At 35.8% G+C, this 18273-nt stretch overlaps 1 protein-coding gene across 5 annotated transcripts in view; it reads right to left on the bottom strand.

Annotated features, from left to right (window-relative positions):
• Positions 1-1193: 1193 nt before the first annotated feature.
• g3bp2a (G3BP stress granule assembly factor 2a) overlaps positions 1194-18273 on the bottom strand; it is a 31952-nt gene continuing 14872 nt past the window's right edge. For 4 of the 5 annotated variants that reach the window (XM_087235746.1, XM_087235747.1, NM_001080563.1 and 1 more), the window contains 7 exon segments: positions 12886-13072; positions 12632-12733; positions 12049-12151; positions 10415-10474; positions 10189-10314; positions 9936-10054; positions 1194-3539 (listed from right to left, as the gene is read on the bottom strand). In XM_087235746.1, coding sequence (XP_087091872.1) covers positions 3258-3539; positions 9936-10054; positions 10189-10314; positions 10415-10474; positions 12049-12151; positions 12632-12733; positions 12886-13072 — 979 coding nt within the window. In that variant the 3' untranslated portion in view covers positions 1194-3257. 5 annotated transcript variants of the gene reach the window in all.

Raw genomic sequence — 18273 nt, 5'->3', positions numbered from 1 at the left:
CAAAGTGTGATTAAATTTTCCAATTTTACTGTTGACCTTCTGAAAAAATGTCTAATTAATTTTTTAAATATTTTATAACTACAATGTTGTGTTGCTAAATCTATCCGAAAAATATATTCTGTATTTTCAAGAAACGGGTTAAAAAATGAGCTTTTCTTCAAACATTTTAGCATGTTTTCAGTTATCAGTTTAAAACAATCACAATTTAGTCAGATTAAATCACAAACTGTATTCCAATACAATAGGTGTTTTATCTATCTAGCAAACATTGCATAGGTAATAACAAAGGCCAGACAGAATCTGTAGACATTGTTTGCTATTTCTGCTGAAAATATAGTAAAAAAAATCTGTGGATTTATGCAAAATGATTTGAAGAGCGTCATAACTAAAAACGTAAAATATATAGTAGAAAATAAATTTTAAACGTTTTATTAAACACTTACAATTCAAATCCATCTAGTTCCCCTCATTTGGTTAACAAACCAACTCTTATATAAAATATGTTTTAAAAAAAAAGAAAATATTACTTTACAAACTGTATTGTAATTAAATCATATGAACATTTTTATATTACTATTAATATTATATCACAGTAATATTAGAGGGGCATATATATATATATATATATATATATATATATATATATATATATATATTTATGTATGTATGTTAACAATACAGGTTCAATCCTATGGCAAAATATTCACTGTTAGAAGGTAATTAGAGGCAAAATGTGCTACACAACACTTAACCTTCATCCTACATTTGATGGTGCACTGGACAGTTTAATAAAAAGAGAGCAATTAAACTTCAAAAAATGTTGTAAGGGTCATAACTCGGGTAGCGTGAGTGTATTTGTGACATAACTAGCACATCTTTAATTCAGCCACATGACCAACATGATTTGAGATATATATATATATATATATATATATATATATATATATATATATATATATATATATATATATATATATATATATATATATATAAAATAATAAAAATATTGGATTTCAGAAAAAAAGCATGATCTCCTAAAATCAGTTTGTGAATTTTAAAAATATAAATTGTGTTAAAAACAGCAACAATGTGAATAAAAACTTCCAAAACAACAGCAAAAAGCAACAGTAATAAGCTCATCATGAGCCTGCACAGTACAGTAAGGTGGTAAATTAAAGCCATGACACTTGTAATGAACAGCACAGATTTCTGTTTATTGTATGTGAAGTCTAACACATTGAAACTGAATGAAAACGAAAGAAAAATTACAAAACGTAATAAATAAACACCCAGCTGCAACGTATTCTACTCACACAAATATGCAGTCCAAGTAAAATAATGTTAACCATCTGCTAATACAAGTCCATGTTCTTGTTCCACCAAAATAAAACCACATCAACGAACCGAGCCGCTATAATAACTTTTAGAGAAACTGCACGGAAACCAATCAAAACAGTTTGCATTAGGATCAGAGGGTTAAAAGAATCTGATTATGAACTAAACAAAATAAATCAGAAGTCTGATGCATATTTTGGGATGAAAAGCACAGTTATTTGACCAAGCCCTATTGTGTAATGTCTTATTTTTTTTCTCCCCTGTGAATCAAACGCTCAACGTATTTGGCTGATTGAAGTGCTTTAAGTCTAAACAGAAAGGCCATTGTGGCATTTATATACACAGTAATTAAAACGTACCAGTTCCCAAACTGAAAACATGTACGAACTAGGTAGAATGGATGGGGAAAGAAGTCTCTAGGCAGGAATTACTGATATACTTTCTTCCAAATAGTAAAAGTATCTGTAACCAAAATGTCTTAGTGTGGAGAACAAGTTGTCCCCAAAACTACTGAACAAATCAAAAATGCAATGTCCCTGATGAGGATTGTCCTAGAAATACTGCAAATAGTGCAATCTACCTGACACGGAAGACATTAAACATCAAAAATAGCGCTACATCAAACTGTACTTACAAAATCAGTGCAAATTTAGACTTTTGAGTAACACTGCAAAAAGAAAACAGTGTCTACTCTACTGTACCTATGGTTCCTCCAATTCATGAAGAACGGCATTTACGGGTTCTTCATTATGACCAGACAAAGATGGACATTTGGTGTAGATATTAAAATAAAAACTCTACTTGAAAACACAAATGTATAAAACGTTCATTAATGAAGCCTCTTCCATCTCATGTGTTTCAAACTACGTTTCTAATCAGTTCTGTTTTTAAAATGCTATTGATAACAATAACTTCAGTTTGAATGCAAAACTAGTCTATTTGGGACAATCAGAAATACACCAGCAAGGTTTCTCTGTACCCTGTATGAATACTGTCATGAAAAAACAACAATGGCTTGGATGTAATCTGAAATGCACATCACAAAAAGAGATTTAGGCTATGAAAACTGATATAAAAAAAGAGATTGAAAATTTAAACTTCATAAAGTGACTCTGCCTTAAGAAAAAAAAAAAACATTCAAATCTGGAACGCATTTGCACAAAAATCATGGTACCTTTACAAACGCACCTATTACTGCTCCATTTACTTTTTTCAGGCAGACACGAACATAAATGCTGCCAAACCTGTACAATAAAAAGAAAGATTTATATAGAAACAGAATTGGAGAGGACAGTGTATTTTCTCCTCCCTTACGTTTTTTTTTATTTCAGATTACAAACTTAAATCATTTCTTTTCTTTCTTTACAGTTTTATAAAGCTGAAATCGTGTTAGCTCACAGTTACAACTTCAGGTAGCATTTAGCTTATTAATGAGCTATTCAGTGTAATTATTTAAAATAATATGGATTAAAGGCTAGCCTGAAAAATAAAACAAAATCAATACGATGAAAAGAAAAGGCCATCTCTCCATCTGCACAGTTTGCAGAAACTAGAAGGTTATCTAATACAAAATGCCACAGAGCAGAGGTTAAACTTCGTACGGCACTAAAAACACCCAACTTCTTTCCCCACAAAGTTTGCAATTGTTTCCATTTGATAATCAACAAACCAGAGGATTTGCAGCACGATTCCAATTTAAAGTGAATAGTGTGTTATGAGTCATTAGGTTGTTCAAGTTGTTGAACTGCTTCAACGGAAACAGTAGACATTCCAAAGGCAAAAATGCAAGTGTAAAACAAAGAGTAAGGAAGATTATATAAAATAAAAAAAACCTGAAGTATGTATATGTTTTTTTACATAGACTTCTCAATATCAGAATAAATGAAGACCGTACTACTTCCAAACTACAGGGAGAGCTCCTCTCAACGCCTCTGAGCATTAAAACGGCCCTCATTGGAACCCGAGCCCCTTCCGGAAGCCAAGCCTGGCTTGGGTACAGTGGCAACACGTGAAGGCGGGCCTCTGCTGTCTCGCTCTCGCATCATGTTTCCTCCAGCGATGCCCCGCGGCCCACCCGGCCCGCGATCACTGCGCCTGACGTCTCGACGATCGTCTCCTACTCCACTTCTGGTTTCCCGCTCACGCATCGCTCTCGTCTTTTTCTCCTCAACATTCAGACGAACTTCTCCACGGAACATGATTGGCTAAAGACAAATGACAGAAACAAGCACAAACATATTTACACATGAAGAAACTTACAAGCAGGGATGCATCGATTGTGGATATAACAAAGGAGGGCCGGTGCCCTGCACAGTTTAGCTCCAACACTAATCAAGCACACCTGAACAAGCTAATCAGTGTCTTAAGGATCACTAGAAATCTATAAGCAGGTGTGTTTGATTAGAGTTAGAGCTAAGCTGTGCAGGACACCAGCCCTCAAGGCCCGAGTTTGCCCACCCCTGGCCTAGGGCCTCAATACATTACAGATATGCTGACTGAATACAAACCTAACTCAGATCTTTAGGATCAAATAAACTAGAAATTCCAAGAGTTCAGTCAAAGCAGGTTGAATCCGTCTTCAGCTACTGTGCACCCCGATGCTGGAATCAGCTTCCAGAAATGATCAGATATGCTCCAACAGTAGGCACATTCAAATCAAGACTGAAAACAGATCTGTTTAGCTGTGCCTTTACTGAATCAGCACTGTGCTACGTCCGACAGATCGCACTATTACGTCTTTCTTTTTTTTTCCATTCTTTTATAACCTAGTTTCAACACATTTGAATCGGTTAATCATTTTTATTATTTGTTTTTTTATTTTGTTATACGGGTCTCTTTTATTCATGCTTATGTAAAGCACTTTAAATTGTCACTGTGTATGTAATGTGCTATATAAATAAACTTGCCTTGCCTATAGAAACCCCCATACTAAAATTTTATTCAGTGTAACAATATTCATTTACCCAAAAATATTGTCAGCCAATTTTTAAAACAATATCTGTTTGATGAGATAGCAAGTTTCTATTAGCCAAATAATAATAATAATAATAATAATAATAATAATAAGAGTAATAATAATTTGATTAACCCTTATGTACAAAGGCAACGTTGTTTCTAATCTTTCACGTTCAATACTGTGATTAAAGAAAAAAAAAAAAATAAAAATCCAGTCCGCAACTACTTTTTATATTAAATATATGTCTTTTTGTGTGTGTGTGTTTTTATGAATTTGCCAATTGAAGGATTTAAATAATGTAATTTTAAAACCATTTAGTAGTTTTGACCAGGACTGAGCAAAGGACTTTGCAACATCAAGCAGCGTAACAACCACAGGGCTGATAGTGGAAAAAATTCCTGAGCCTGAACTTTTTTTCCTTGCCCCTGAGGTGAGTAGGGGTGGGGGTACTATGTATGCAACGCACTTTTAACACATAACTTGTGGGCCCCTGGGCCCAAATATATTAACAGCCTATGTGTAACCCTGATCATCATTATTGTCAAGTGGCTCTTTTTAGATATTTTCCTATTTGCATTATGCCCCCAGTATTATTCAAGAAAACAAAGCATTTTCTTCTCAATATGTTCAGTGCCTAGATTGACATTATTAGCCCATCTTAGAACAATCACTGGAAGTAAATGCTACAGATGCTACAGCCATACCAAGACAGGTCAGTAAGTGGCAATAATAGTACTCCAAAGTACACAGGAATTGATTAACTAAAGGACATGAAAATGACACACATTCATTTTTCTTTAACAAATTTAATTGCAAAATATGCACCATTCAACTGAAAAACCATAATAAATAAATATACTGTAAAAGACAGTATGGGATTAACAAAAAAACATGTCTCCTTTCCTTTATTTTTTCCTTTCTGAACTTAGTTTTTGGTCCAAAACATGCAAATGGTGACCACTGAACTGAAAAAACAAAATAAATAACTCAGAGACACTCAGAGTGTCGTGCTGCATGTCACTGCAGTGACATCGACACCCGGCGAAGCTTATGACATTAATTAACACGAGCAAAACCATATTTAATCATTACGTGACTTTTAACCTAATTTATCGCGTCGCAAGTTAGTTTATTTGCTGAGCTACTCCACGATGTTTTAATTTAAACGCATTTATTTTATGTATTCGTAGTCATACTTCCGTACGTAATATAGTCATTTGACAGTACATGTCACTCAAATTTATTGTGGCATGCTTATGTATGGGAGGGGTAACACTTATCTGTTGTACTGTATATTATTGCATCCTGGCAGTTCCTTTGTTCTCTACAATATGGACTTCTCTGTTTTTAATTCATTCATTTATTTTATTATTTAACTTATTTTCATTTTAAGGTATTTTAAATAATATCCTTTAAAAAGTTATAATAAAATGCATGTTGAAAACTCATAACATATATGCATGTAAGATAACAGGTGTCATTTGCCTAATGATTTTTAAATATTAAAGCAAAGAGACTTATAAGATTAATGTGCTTATAACGTTCTTATACTGACACCTACTGGCACATGTCACAAGATCACTGACACTGACATGTGTCACTGACATTACTGGCATGTGTCACTGACATTACTGGCATGTGTCACTGACATTACTGGCATGTGTCACTGACATTACTGGCATGTGTCACTGACATTACTGGCATGTGTCACTGACATTACTGGCATGATGTGTCACTGACATTACTGGCATGTGTCACTGACATTACTGGCATGTGTCACTGACATTACTGGCATGTGTCACTGACATTACTGGCATGATGTGTCACTGACATTACTGGCATGATGTGTCACTGACATTACTGGCATGTGTCACTGACATTACTGGCATGTGTCACTGACATTACTGGCATGTGTCACTGACATTACTGGCATGATGTGTCACTGACATTACTGGCATGTGTCACTGACATTACTGGCATGTGTCACTGACATTACTGGCATGTGTCACTGACACTGGCATGATGTGTCACTGACACTGGCATGATGTGTCACTGACATTATTGGCATGTAGCTGCAGTGTCAGCAACACAGCGTAATGATGCTTATAAACAAATCATTAGGATGCTGTCAAACATCTGATTTATTGCATCGTGAGTTTGTATATGAGATAGTCTTCTATGTCTTTCAACTAACACTACAATAATTATTTAACCTTAGTTAATGCATTAGTTTACATGAACTAACTATGAGCAATGTTATGCATCGTTTAGTCTTTGTTAATATCTAACTAAACTTTTAAAAAGTTATGCAGTTTCGTTATTAAACAATAACTTCATTCATCATTACATAATCTTTACCATTTTTATACCTAATATCTGAAAATCTAAAGTTGCCCCAAGCACCGGCAAAAACAAATAACAATGAATGTGTCGAGGAAAGAGTAAGGACATCTCTTAATTGTTTATTAATAAACTTATTCCCAGTCAGTGTCGCAAAGATCCTGACCGGCAATCTCCTCTTGGACTCGCCTTTAGAGAGAAATTCATCTTTACGGATTACATGAAGGAGTTTTTTTGTTTTCGATTTGTTTTATTTCGTTAAGTAATAATTTAAAGCTTTCTATAAATATATTTATTATGTCTGTGAGGCATATACATTTTGCTTCATTTTGTTAAGCGCTCCTGTTCAAAAACCAGACGACAGAAAGCGCATAATTTTGGTTTTCTTTATTTTATAAAAACGCTGTAAAGTTTTTTGATGTATTACTCGTACTTTGTGAGCAAAAATGACGGATAACTTTAAATTGCTCCCACTGAAAAAATGCAAGTGATTGCTCTGGCGCCTCGATGTCCTGCAAGCTTTTCATAAGCAAACTATGCGCCTAATAGCACACATTCTTTAACGTTTAAGCTACCATTGTTTTATACTTGAACTGTTTTATATATTTTATTTTAGGCAAGTCGTGATGATCTGAGAAGGCAAACTGATCAAACAGACAATGATGGTCTTCCGCTGGGCGCTGTTCGTTAAAAAAACAAACTTATTTTTAACGAATAAAAAATGCTCCAAACGTTTTTCTAAATAAGCTGAATAAAAAACAAAACTAAATATAAACACTTTGCCATTAGGCTACATACAAAACTGAACTATTTCATAGCTGAAACACTAATATGTTTAAGGAGAAGGGGGAAATATATTTTTGTTCCGTCTATTGCTTCACCGTTATTTCGAGAATAAACCCAGCGTAAATATGCAGATGTCATTCCCAAAACATATCAGCGTATATGTGCCGAAAACGAAAGTTTCATACAAATTCTGAATGGATTATAGCCTGGAAAGTGCAAAGCACGCTCCTCTTATTATCACTAAAAAGCGTCACTAATCTTAGTTCATAGAGATCTCAAAGATCTGTTATAATTTATAAAGCTCTCTAAATTACACAATTAATCTTTTATTTACATGGCGTCTACACTCAAAAGATGATTCACGAGCACACAAAATGGCACTTAATAAAAACCAATTCGGCGCTTTCAGCAGTGAGTGAATTCTGTGAATCTAGAGAAATTACAGATCAATATCCGTGAACCTGATTTTTTTTTCCCCCGCAGCCACAGTACGCCGGAAATCCGGCGTGGTGCCGGAACGCTATCACCCCTGCAACCAGCTTTTAATGTCTAAAAATGAATGTAATTGAATGAGACCGGGAGTCTCGAGCAAGAAAGATTCAAATGGCTGTGCCCGCTCGTCGGCAAAGAATAAGGTGAATAACTGAAATAAAAGTTAATCAGCAATTTCTAGTTTACATTAACTTTAAAGGTCATGGTACAGCTCCAAATCTATACAGCTCTAAATATCATTTGAATTCTTTATAATTTGCAAGTATGCTTCAAACCATTAGGTTTTACAGAACTCTTAGAAAGTTAGAAGATTTTAATGACATGAAACATGACAAAATCTAGCATGACAGTTTATTGTTGTATTTATTAGTATCTATACAAAATATATAGTTCATTTTTACAAAAACATGATGGCTTTTTATGTACATGAATTCACTTTTAACTGCAGACACCATTATGTCATGTTTGTAGTGATTATTCTAATTAAGGTTTTTGTTGTTTACATTTTTTTATAATTAAATGTAATGAATATTTCATTTTAGTTATTTTAATACTTTAATACTTAGTTCATGTTTTGCTTTGTATGTCAGCTCTGCAAAACAATTTTAATATGTTTAAAAAATTCAATTAAACAACTTAAATTAAGTAAAAATGTTGGTTTTGTTAGCAAATGTTGGCAAAACCTTCAATATATTTGTAATGATATTTTAAAGCAGTGGTCTCAAACTCAATTCCTGGAGGGCCACAGCTCTGCAGATTTAAGCTCCAACCACCTCCAACTCACACCTGCTTATTGTGAGCGTACTCACAATATGCTATCCAAACCATGCCCAGGCCTGTTTCCCGAATCGTTTAAGAAGTGTGAGTGCTCTGAATAAAACAATATAACTAAAGAAATCTCCACTGTGCTGAGCGAAAGCGCTTACTGATCAGCGCATCATCGATGACGCAAGCATGCTCAGGCCCAAATGTAATGTGAGTGTAGGCCGTCAGGGGAGACATCAGGGGGACAAGCGTGCTTTGGCCCAGTTCAAGGCAACTGTACATAGTGTGAGGGCCTACTCGCACTATGCCATCCGTACCCTGCCCAGGCCCGTTTCCCAGATCGTTTGAGAAGTGTGAGTGCGCTGAATCTGGCTCAAGCACGGTTCACTTGGCCGGCCCTGGCCCGGTTGGAAGAGGTGGGCCTAAGCGGTTCACTATTGCTTTGGTACGTTTGTAGTGTGAGTGCAAAGCGCGCCAAAGCCCGAAACTGAAAGCGAGACGTGACTTTTAAGGGACTGTTTCATATGGATTTATTAATCATTCTGACTGTTCAGTGAACACAAACTGCCGTAGTTTATTAAAGACGCAAACCTCTCACTGCACGACAGCTGCGCACCTTCAGCAGACCTCCTCATTCCTGCAGCACGAGTGCTTTATGATTATGACCGCCAAAAGTGGCGGATCTGTTCGGCGAAATATCTGACTGCGTCACCACATCCCTAAGGACTGTTTGGCGAAATATTTGACTTCATGTCACTGCATATCAAACGACTAAAACGATACAACTAGAGAAATCTCCACTGTGCTGCTGAGTGAGAAAGCGCTTCTCACTGAACAGCACAGCAGCGATGACGTAAGCGTGCCGAGGCCCGATTGTGGTGTGAGTGGGGGCCGTTGGGGGAGACGGGAGGGGGGACAAGCGTGCTTTGGCCCGGTTCGAGGCAACTGTACCTAGTGTGAGTACGGCCTTAGTCTCTAGTACTCTTGAAGACCTTGATTAGTTGGATCAGCTGTGTTTGACTAGGGTTGGAGCAAAACTGTTCAGAGCTGCGGCCCTCCAGGAATCCAGTATGAGACCCATGTTTTAAAGCAAGGATATATGTTGTTGCAGGTTTACTAGATCCATTTAAAATTATTTGATGTTTTATTGCTGTATCATTTTAATATTTAGAGAAAATAGTGTGAAATTTAGTTATCAAATGGACAGATGGATGGATGCTTTAAAACTTTATTTACCAAAACATAAATAGCTTTTCCTTACCTTGACTCCCAAAATTCTTTGCACCGGCTCTGAGTCATCAAAGACAACGAAGCCAAAGTTGGGAATCTTTCCTCCAGTGCTTTTGGTGTTGATTCGTAACTCAACAACATTTCCAAAAGCTTAAAAAGAGAGAGATTCAACAAACAAATGTTAAGATCAAGAAATATCGGAGACTCTGGATTAATGCAGGGGTTACCAAAACTATTTCCGACAAAACACACACACACACACACACACACAAAAAAACACATACTCATGAAGAAGTCTTTGAGTTCACTTTCATCTATGTCATGAGGGAGATTTCCAACAAACAGCTGATGACTGTCTGGATAGCGGACCACCCTCCTGCTGTCCATTTCACTCGACTCGTCAGCCCTTCCTAGGTAACAAGATTTCACCTGCTTTGACTTTGTAGGGATCAACACCATTTTGTCGGCATATTTAAACAACAGCACTGAGCAAAAAAAGATGACATTTACCTTTATTTACGAAGCTGAAATGTGGTTTTCCTGCTTGAGGTTCAGAAGATGGGACACCATCTAATGGTTTAGGAAAAAGAAAATCTAATTAGTGTTAATGAAGTGATTGAAATCAAAACTAATCTCAGTATTTTGAAAAAAAAAAAAAAATTAGTGAGAGGAATCCATTTATAATTTTGTGCATACTGAACATTACAATAAACATGTCACTAACCAAAGTTTATTGAACTTAATTTGATACACAAAAATTTGTTCCAAACCTGTCCAATTAGTGACCGAACGCAGTGACCATATTAACTCATCTAAATAAACAACATTTGCCGATTTTTTAAAATGAAAATCAATTTGGTTAAACCTTCAGTGCTTTAATAAATATGACATTTAAAACTAACTGAGGATGTCAAGTCCCTGTCATAAATGATTTCATAAATGTATCAATCAAACAGTTAGTTCAAAATGGCTGATTCCTTTAGAAATGTTCCAAATAAATCATTGTCTCAAATGCTCACTAAAACAAAAACCTGATTAATGGGTCATTCAGTGGAGAGGAGAGAGTGATAGAGCCAATTCAGTGGATGGGGATGATTGAGAAGCTGTGATGGGTAAGGGCAGATGGAGAGATTTTGGTCAGAATAGCGGGGTTACAACCCTAACTCTTTACGAGAAGTGGCATGAGATATTAAATGACCACAGAGAGTCAGACTCATCTAAAAGACAATGCTCACTGACAGTGTATTGTCTCCAGCACATAACGTGTCTCCAGCTGACCTCACTAACACCACTTTTCAACTGCAACATAGTTTTCCCATATGATCTCCCATCCAGGTACTAAATAGGTTCAGCCCTGCTTAGCTTCAGCGAGTAACTGGTGGGTGCAGGGTGATATGGCCGTAGGCATTTCTGACAAATAGAAAAACCCTCTGACAAAATTGTGTCTAAAATGTTTCTCACTCAGTAACTTGTGTGTATGATCGTAATATGGAAACCACACTGATACTTACACACTGGTATTAAGGAAAGTATGCTCTAGATGGCATGAAATTTACCAACTACATATTTATATCAAACCCTATAAAAAGTAAAAAACTTTTTGGTTTCATAACCTCTGTAGCTCTTGCAGAATCCAACAAAGGATCTGAAGGTTCTGATGGTAACCTGTTGCGAGTGTTGCTTCAGTAAAGCAATTCTATTGGGTTATGTTGTATTTTCTTTCTTTATGTTAATTTATCATTAATTTATTTAGTTATTCACTTATAATTATTATTTATATAATTATAATGTAATAATTATTAACATTTAACCATTTGATTATTTGTCTTTTTATTATGTTTTTGTATTTTTTAAAATGTTTTTTCCAGAATTAATGTTTTGTTATAATTGCCTATTTTGTCTTATTGTTTTAATCTTCTGATTGAGTGGATTCAAGAGAAACTTGTTTTTTAAGGGAAACTTGTGGATTTAGACAATACTCAAGATATTTTATTTTAGAAAAACATTTCAGATCAACTGCCTAAAAAACAAAAATACTGTTAAAGCCTTGATTCTTGTTAAAAATGTTAAATTAATACAACAAGATCTATAAGAAAGCCACATCAAGTACAGAGAATTACGACCCAAGTATTCTAGATTCTTACCAGATCTAGGTCCTCTTGAGGTTACTGGAGGTCTGTCACGGATTCGCTGGTCACGTGGACGGATTGAAGCTGACAACATCTCTGGCTTGGTCTCAACTCTGGGCTAATCATAAAAAAAAAAAATCAAAAACACATGCAGATGAAACATGGATCAAGTAACTTAAAATGAAAATAAATGATATTGATGCATTTATAAATTGGCCTTGACAAAACACCCATAGAAACAATCCTCTCTCTATGCACCAGACACTACTTAAACTCCATCTTACAAGCACTGAAGACAGTAAACCATGTTTACTTGTGAATGTAGCAAAAATCAACTTGCACTATTTACTTTTTTAACCTGAGAGAGCTATTTTGCACAATATTGTTTCAGTTATATGTAAAAAACTTATATATTATGTCTTATGTAGGTTACGTATGCATTTAACAATTTATAATGCATATATAATTAGATTACTGCTCCATGTTACTTATGCATAGGCTTAAAAATTTCTCTCATGTCCAGTGTTATGTTTGCATTGAATATTAAATATAGGAATGACAACAAACCTCAACTTGACTTAAACGTATAAGGACTTACCTGTGTGTTAGGTGCTTTAACAACATGTGGTTGACCTCCAGCAGATGGAACAGTTCCACTAAGAGGCAGATTTTTGCTGGTCACAGAAGCCCAAGAAGAAGTCTGGCAGAGACAAGACAATTTAATATAACTTCTCAGTAACAAATGCAATGATACTAAAAACTAAAAATCGCAATCATTTGGTCAGCTTGGATGTAAAATAATCTACGTCTAAATTTGAAATGTCAGAAAAGGCAGTAAATGTCTAGATTTACTTTTGGTGGTTCTTGTATGTTGGGTGGTGATTCCAGTGGAACAGGAGACAGGGCTTTCTCCTCAAACTCCTCTACATCCTTCTCTTCTACCTTGAGCTTCGACTCCTCGATCTTGGGATCTGGAGCAACTTCAGACTCTAGGTCCATAACAGCTTCCTCATGAGCTTCTTCCACACCATTGTTACAGCTGAAAGTAAAAAAAAAACATATTAGAGTAGTGGTGTGTATTATTGGCTTAAATATAGTCAAAAATGATTTTTTATCCATTGATTTTTAAAATTTATTTATGCTGGTTGCTTGGCTGTTTTAAGCATAGATAAACCCATATAAAACTAAAACCAGTTGTAACCCAGGTTACTAGTGGGTAGTATACAGCAATAGAGCAAATAGAAATATAAGGAAAAAACATTGGCAGAATACTCGATTAAATAATATACATTAAAATTATTTACTTATATAAATAATTTATAATAGAGTATTATACAGCATTCAAGGGAATAGTGCTTTAGAATGACATCATCGTGCCTTACACTACAGCAGCAGATCAGCTTTCCAAACAATAACAAATCTCGCTTGTCTGTTAGCTTGTGTTTACCGTTGCTATGGTGATTCAGTGTTCGCAAGGGAAAGCAGAGATGTAAGTTGTTATATTAATAACAGCAGAAAACTATTAGATTTACATCTTTTAATGTTTTAATGCGTATTAACTGTGAAAATTGACCATTAATAAGATGCTGACATGATTTCAATCATATATTTTTAATGAAGGATTGAGAGAAAAAGACAAGATTTGTCTCTGAGAGTGAAATCTGCACACGAGTGCCACCTGGAGTTTTCCTATTTTTTTCGCTTTGATTTTGAATGATTTCCTTGGTGAGTTCGTGTTTTTATTATTTATTATTGTATTCATTATAACATGATTTAAACTAGTGTCGAAAAATGTGTTTCATTAATTAACCATTTGTTTGGTCTAGTAAAAACAAAGTATTATACAGAGTATTATACAAGTGATTGTGTAAAGTTTAAGTGAGAGAGTTTAAGTAAAATGCTGTCATTTGTAAAAAGAAAATGCCAAATAGGAGAGAGAAATAGGAAAAACACAGAAATTCAGCAGAGAGAAGCATATACATGGTTATTTACTGTTGCTGTTTATTTAGAAATGTGTTTATCTGAGATAATGCATACACTGTAAAATGCTAATGGTTTCTTTGGCCTTGTGTTTTCAAGGCCAGGTTTTTTTTTTTTTTTTTTTCTTTTCCTTGGTTTTGTTCGTTTGTGCATCTTCTTCTGATTTTTCATCGGTGAGATGTTCTATTGACGTCAGTTGCTGGATGTGATCTGCTCTGGATTCGAATTAATTGAAGTTTGAACTCTTTTCTGGATTTGGATTGTCTCAACTTCCATCGGTGCGTGTCTAATTGTGGAGTTGGACTGGCGAGCCTCCCATTGAGTGGATTCTTTGGATACACCTGTTGAAAAGATACAAAGTAAAACCTATTCAGCGTCATGGTAGGAGTGTAAATTTACAACACACTCACAAGTGTAACATCCTGGATCTCTGGAACTGAATTTGCAACCTAGTTGTTTTGCAAAAGAATCTTTTTGAAAGTTTATCACCTTTACTGGACCTTTGGAACATTTTGAAATGTTTTAAGTGAATGTTTTATTTTCATTTTTATTTTATTTGTACATTGTTCCTTTAGAGTGTTCATTCGTTGAAATTTTTGAATCTTTATAGAGAGAGGTTAACTGATTTAAGAAGGGAAATCTTGATTATATGTTAAATAATAATACAATTTTAATATTGTATTATTAACTTACACTTGCAAACCTTTAATATAGTACTGTTATTAGCATATTAATATTATATTATTGTTATAATAGTAACCAAAATATAATATTAGCCTTAACAATAGAAAAACAGAAAAAACAACAATATTAACTTACCTTATTAGTGATATAGCCTGTGAAGAAAGAGAAGTGTTATTAGAGAGTGTAAATAAGATTGAGGTCATTAGATAAGTGTGAAAAAACCTAGAATTTGTTTTATTTATTTATTTTTATTTATTTATTTATTTTATATTTCTGTGAACATTTTACAATACAATCTTTTAATATTCTTACCTCTGTGTCCGAGTCCTTCACTGTTGTTGTATCTTCTCTCTCTTTGGAGGAATTTAGACTTCTGAGCATCTGGTCCATTGATTAAATCTTATAATACATTTGTGTACCGAGGGTTACATACCAAAAAGTGGCGAGAGCCAGCCAGGAGAGAGATTGCAACAACAGTGTATAATTACAGTATTCGAGTTCACTATAAATATTACAAATTGGAGAGAACTTTAACGTCATGGATATCATAGAAAAAGAGAATGTAAATATCTCAAAAGCAGTAATTGTGGGTGGAATGACACTGACTGAGGCAGACTCAGATTTAGAGTCATGGCTTTTAAGATATGGTAGTATTAACCGACATCTTCTCATTGATGACCCTGACTGTGAGTTTCATCGATATGCTATCATAGAGTTTACACATAACTCCGCGATAAAAACATTGATGCCTCTTTTGCCTTTAACTGTAGTTAGTATGTCAAACCCAAGTACCACTTTTATGGTACGTGCTTTAAGCTGCGTCTACCCCCATATTGCTAGTGATAGTGCTACTAATGGATATCTGGAGGAATTGCAAAACATTGCTAGTTTTAGTGGGAAATCCATTGAGGAAGTACTCCAAACAGAGTTACTGAAAATTAAATTTGGTCCTTCTCATGCTGAGTCACTACCTGTTTTGGATAAAAAGCTTGAATTTTCAAATGTAGCACGTTCTCAAATACTTGATCGTAGCACAGTCAGTTCACCAAATAGACTGCTGTCTCCAGTCATATCACAAAGTATGATTACTGAACAAACAGCTTTTCCTTCATCCAGAATTTCACCATTTCATGAAGTTGAATCAACAAATTCAAAAAACCTGCCCAAGGAAAACCTTAACCATAGAAGTACTAAACCCACAGTAACAGTGTCATCCCATCCAGCACTTACCATGGATATAATTGATCCTCCTAGCGTGCAAAAGGTAGTAGTTGAGCACATTGTCCGCACAAATGACACAGCTCATATGCACTATACCTCTTTTCGCCTCCGATCTTTCTCTGGAAAAATTCCTAGACCTGTTAATGAGCCAGACTTTGACACTTGGCGTGCCAGTGTTGATCTCCTACTGACAGATCCTTCTATATCTGACTTAAATCGAGCCAGAAAAATCATAGACAGTCTGCTTCCCCCTGCTGCAGATATTGTTAAACATGTCTCCCCTAACAGTTTACCTGCAGTATATCTGGAATTGCTGGAGTCTGTATATGGCTCTGTAGAAGACGGAGATGAGTTATTAGCCAGATTTATGAATAGCTTCCAAAACAATGGTGAGAAGCCTTCAACTTACCTGCACAGATTACAAGTACTCTTAAGCACAGCTATTCGACGAGGTGGGATATTTGAAGAAGAGAGAAACCGATATCTTTTAAAGCAGTTTTGTCGCGGCTGTTGGGACAGTTCCCTCATTACTGACCTTCAATTAGAAAGGAGAAAAGCCACTCCTCCTTCATTTGCAGAATTAGTAGTTCTCATCCGTACAGAAGAAGATAAAAATGCCTCTAAAGAAGAAAGAATGAGAAAACATTTAGGGCTAAATAAACACTATCCTGCCCCCTCGAAATTCAGACTGTCAGCTCACCAGATATCTGCCCACCAATGTGAAACGCAGGATGATCAAACTGACACACCTCTCGCAAAGCAAGTGTGTGAACTCCAAACTCAAGTTGTTGCACTGCAAAACCATTCAAGCCAGAAAGAAAAGAAAAAAAATGCAAAACCAGATGAAGTGAGTGAGCTGAGAAATGTTGTCACTGAGTTACAAGCACAGATTACAGCCATGCAAACTACAGCCACTCCAAAAATTAAAAGTGATGTAGAAGCAACTGAAATTGCTGACTTAAAGAGACAGATTGCTGATTTAAAGGTTCAACTGACTGCCCCTGATATGTATAGAAACCGCACCAGAAACTTGCTGCCTGAACCTAGAGCAACAGATTGTTACAGAGCTAGTAAACTACCTGAAAGTAGACCTCGTCCGGGGTATTGTTTTAGATGTGCGGAAGATGGTCATCTTGCCAGCAGCTGTAGTAATGCTCCTGACCCTACTAAAGTTGCTGAGAAAAAGCGCAAGTTAAGGGAGCGACAAGCCCAGTGGGATACCCAACAAGTAGCAATCATGAATCCTTTAAACTGAGGATGGTCTCTGTAGAGGGGCATACAGAGACTAAAAGAAATAATAATTGCCCTGAGAAACGTAAACAATTGTTCAACCAAAATGCGTGTGACGCACCCCCTTTGAGAAATTTACCAAGAGGATTAGTGGGAGTGAAGTGTACTGCCCAAATAACTGTTGGCAATAAAAGAGTTTCCTGCCTTCTGGACACAGGGTCCCAAGTAACTACTGTTCCCTGGTCATTTTATCAAGAGAATTTATCAAATTGTCCACTTAAATCATTGGACAACTTGCTGGAAGTGGAAGGGGCAAATGGTCAAACAGTGCCTTATCTTGGATATGTGGAATTGACTCTTAAGTTTCCCAGAGAGTTCCTTGGAACAGAGACAGAAGTGCCCACTTTAGCCCTGGTAGTCCCAGATTTGATGAACACTCCCCAAGTTCTAATTGGCACAAATTCATTAGATGCTCTTTACAGTAACTATGTCCAACAATCTGCTTCCTTTCCTCAATCTAACTTCCATGGTTACCGTGCAGTGCAAAAAGTTTTAGAAGCAAGATACAAACAAGCAAGTGCTGATGTAGTGGGCTGTATCAAATTCAAGGGACATGTTCCAGAGGTAGTACCTGCAGGATGTACAGTGGTTCTTGATGGACATGTTCTAGTTAATTGTCCTCACGTAGGAAAATGTGTAGCTCTAGAGTCACCAACTTCACCCGCTTTACCTGGTGGTTTGCTAGTTGCCAGCTGTTTGCATTCCTTACCCAGCAAAAGGCATCAACAGTTACCAGTTGTGTTACGGAATGAAACTCAGACCGACATTACCATCTATCCCAGAACTATAATTGCTGAATTGCGGGCAGTCCAAGAAGTAATAAAGAGTGGGCCAGTAAATTCCAGCACTGTCAATAAAGAACTTTCTGCTTGTTCCAATCTCAAATTTGACTTTGAAAATTCCCCATTGACACCTGAATGGAAGAAACGAATAACGGATCAATTAAATTCCATGCCTGAAGTCTTCGCCTTGCATGACTTAGATTATGGACATACAAACAAAGTCACTCACCGAATAAAGCTTAATGATGAGACTCCTTTCAAACACAGACCTCGACCCATACAT

This window comes from Danio rerio, chromosome 1 (genome assembly GCF_052040795.2).
Source record: "Danio rerio strain M-AB ecotype USA chromosome 1, GRCz13ab, whole genome shotgun sequence".
NCBI lineage: Eukaryota > Metazoa > Chordata > Actinopteri > Cypriniformes > Danionidae > Danio > Danio rerio.
This window is presented reverse-complemented; position numbering and strand designations above follow the sequence as displayed.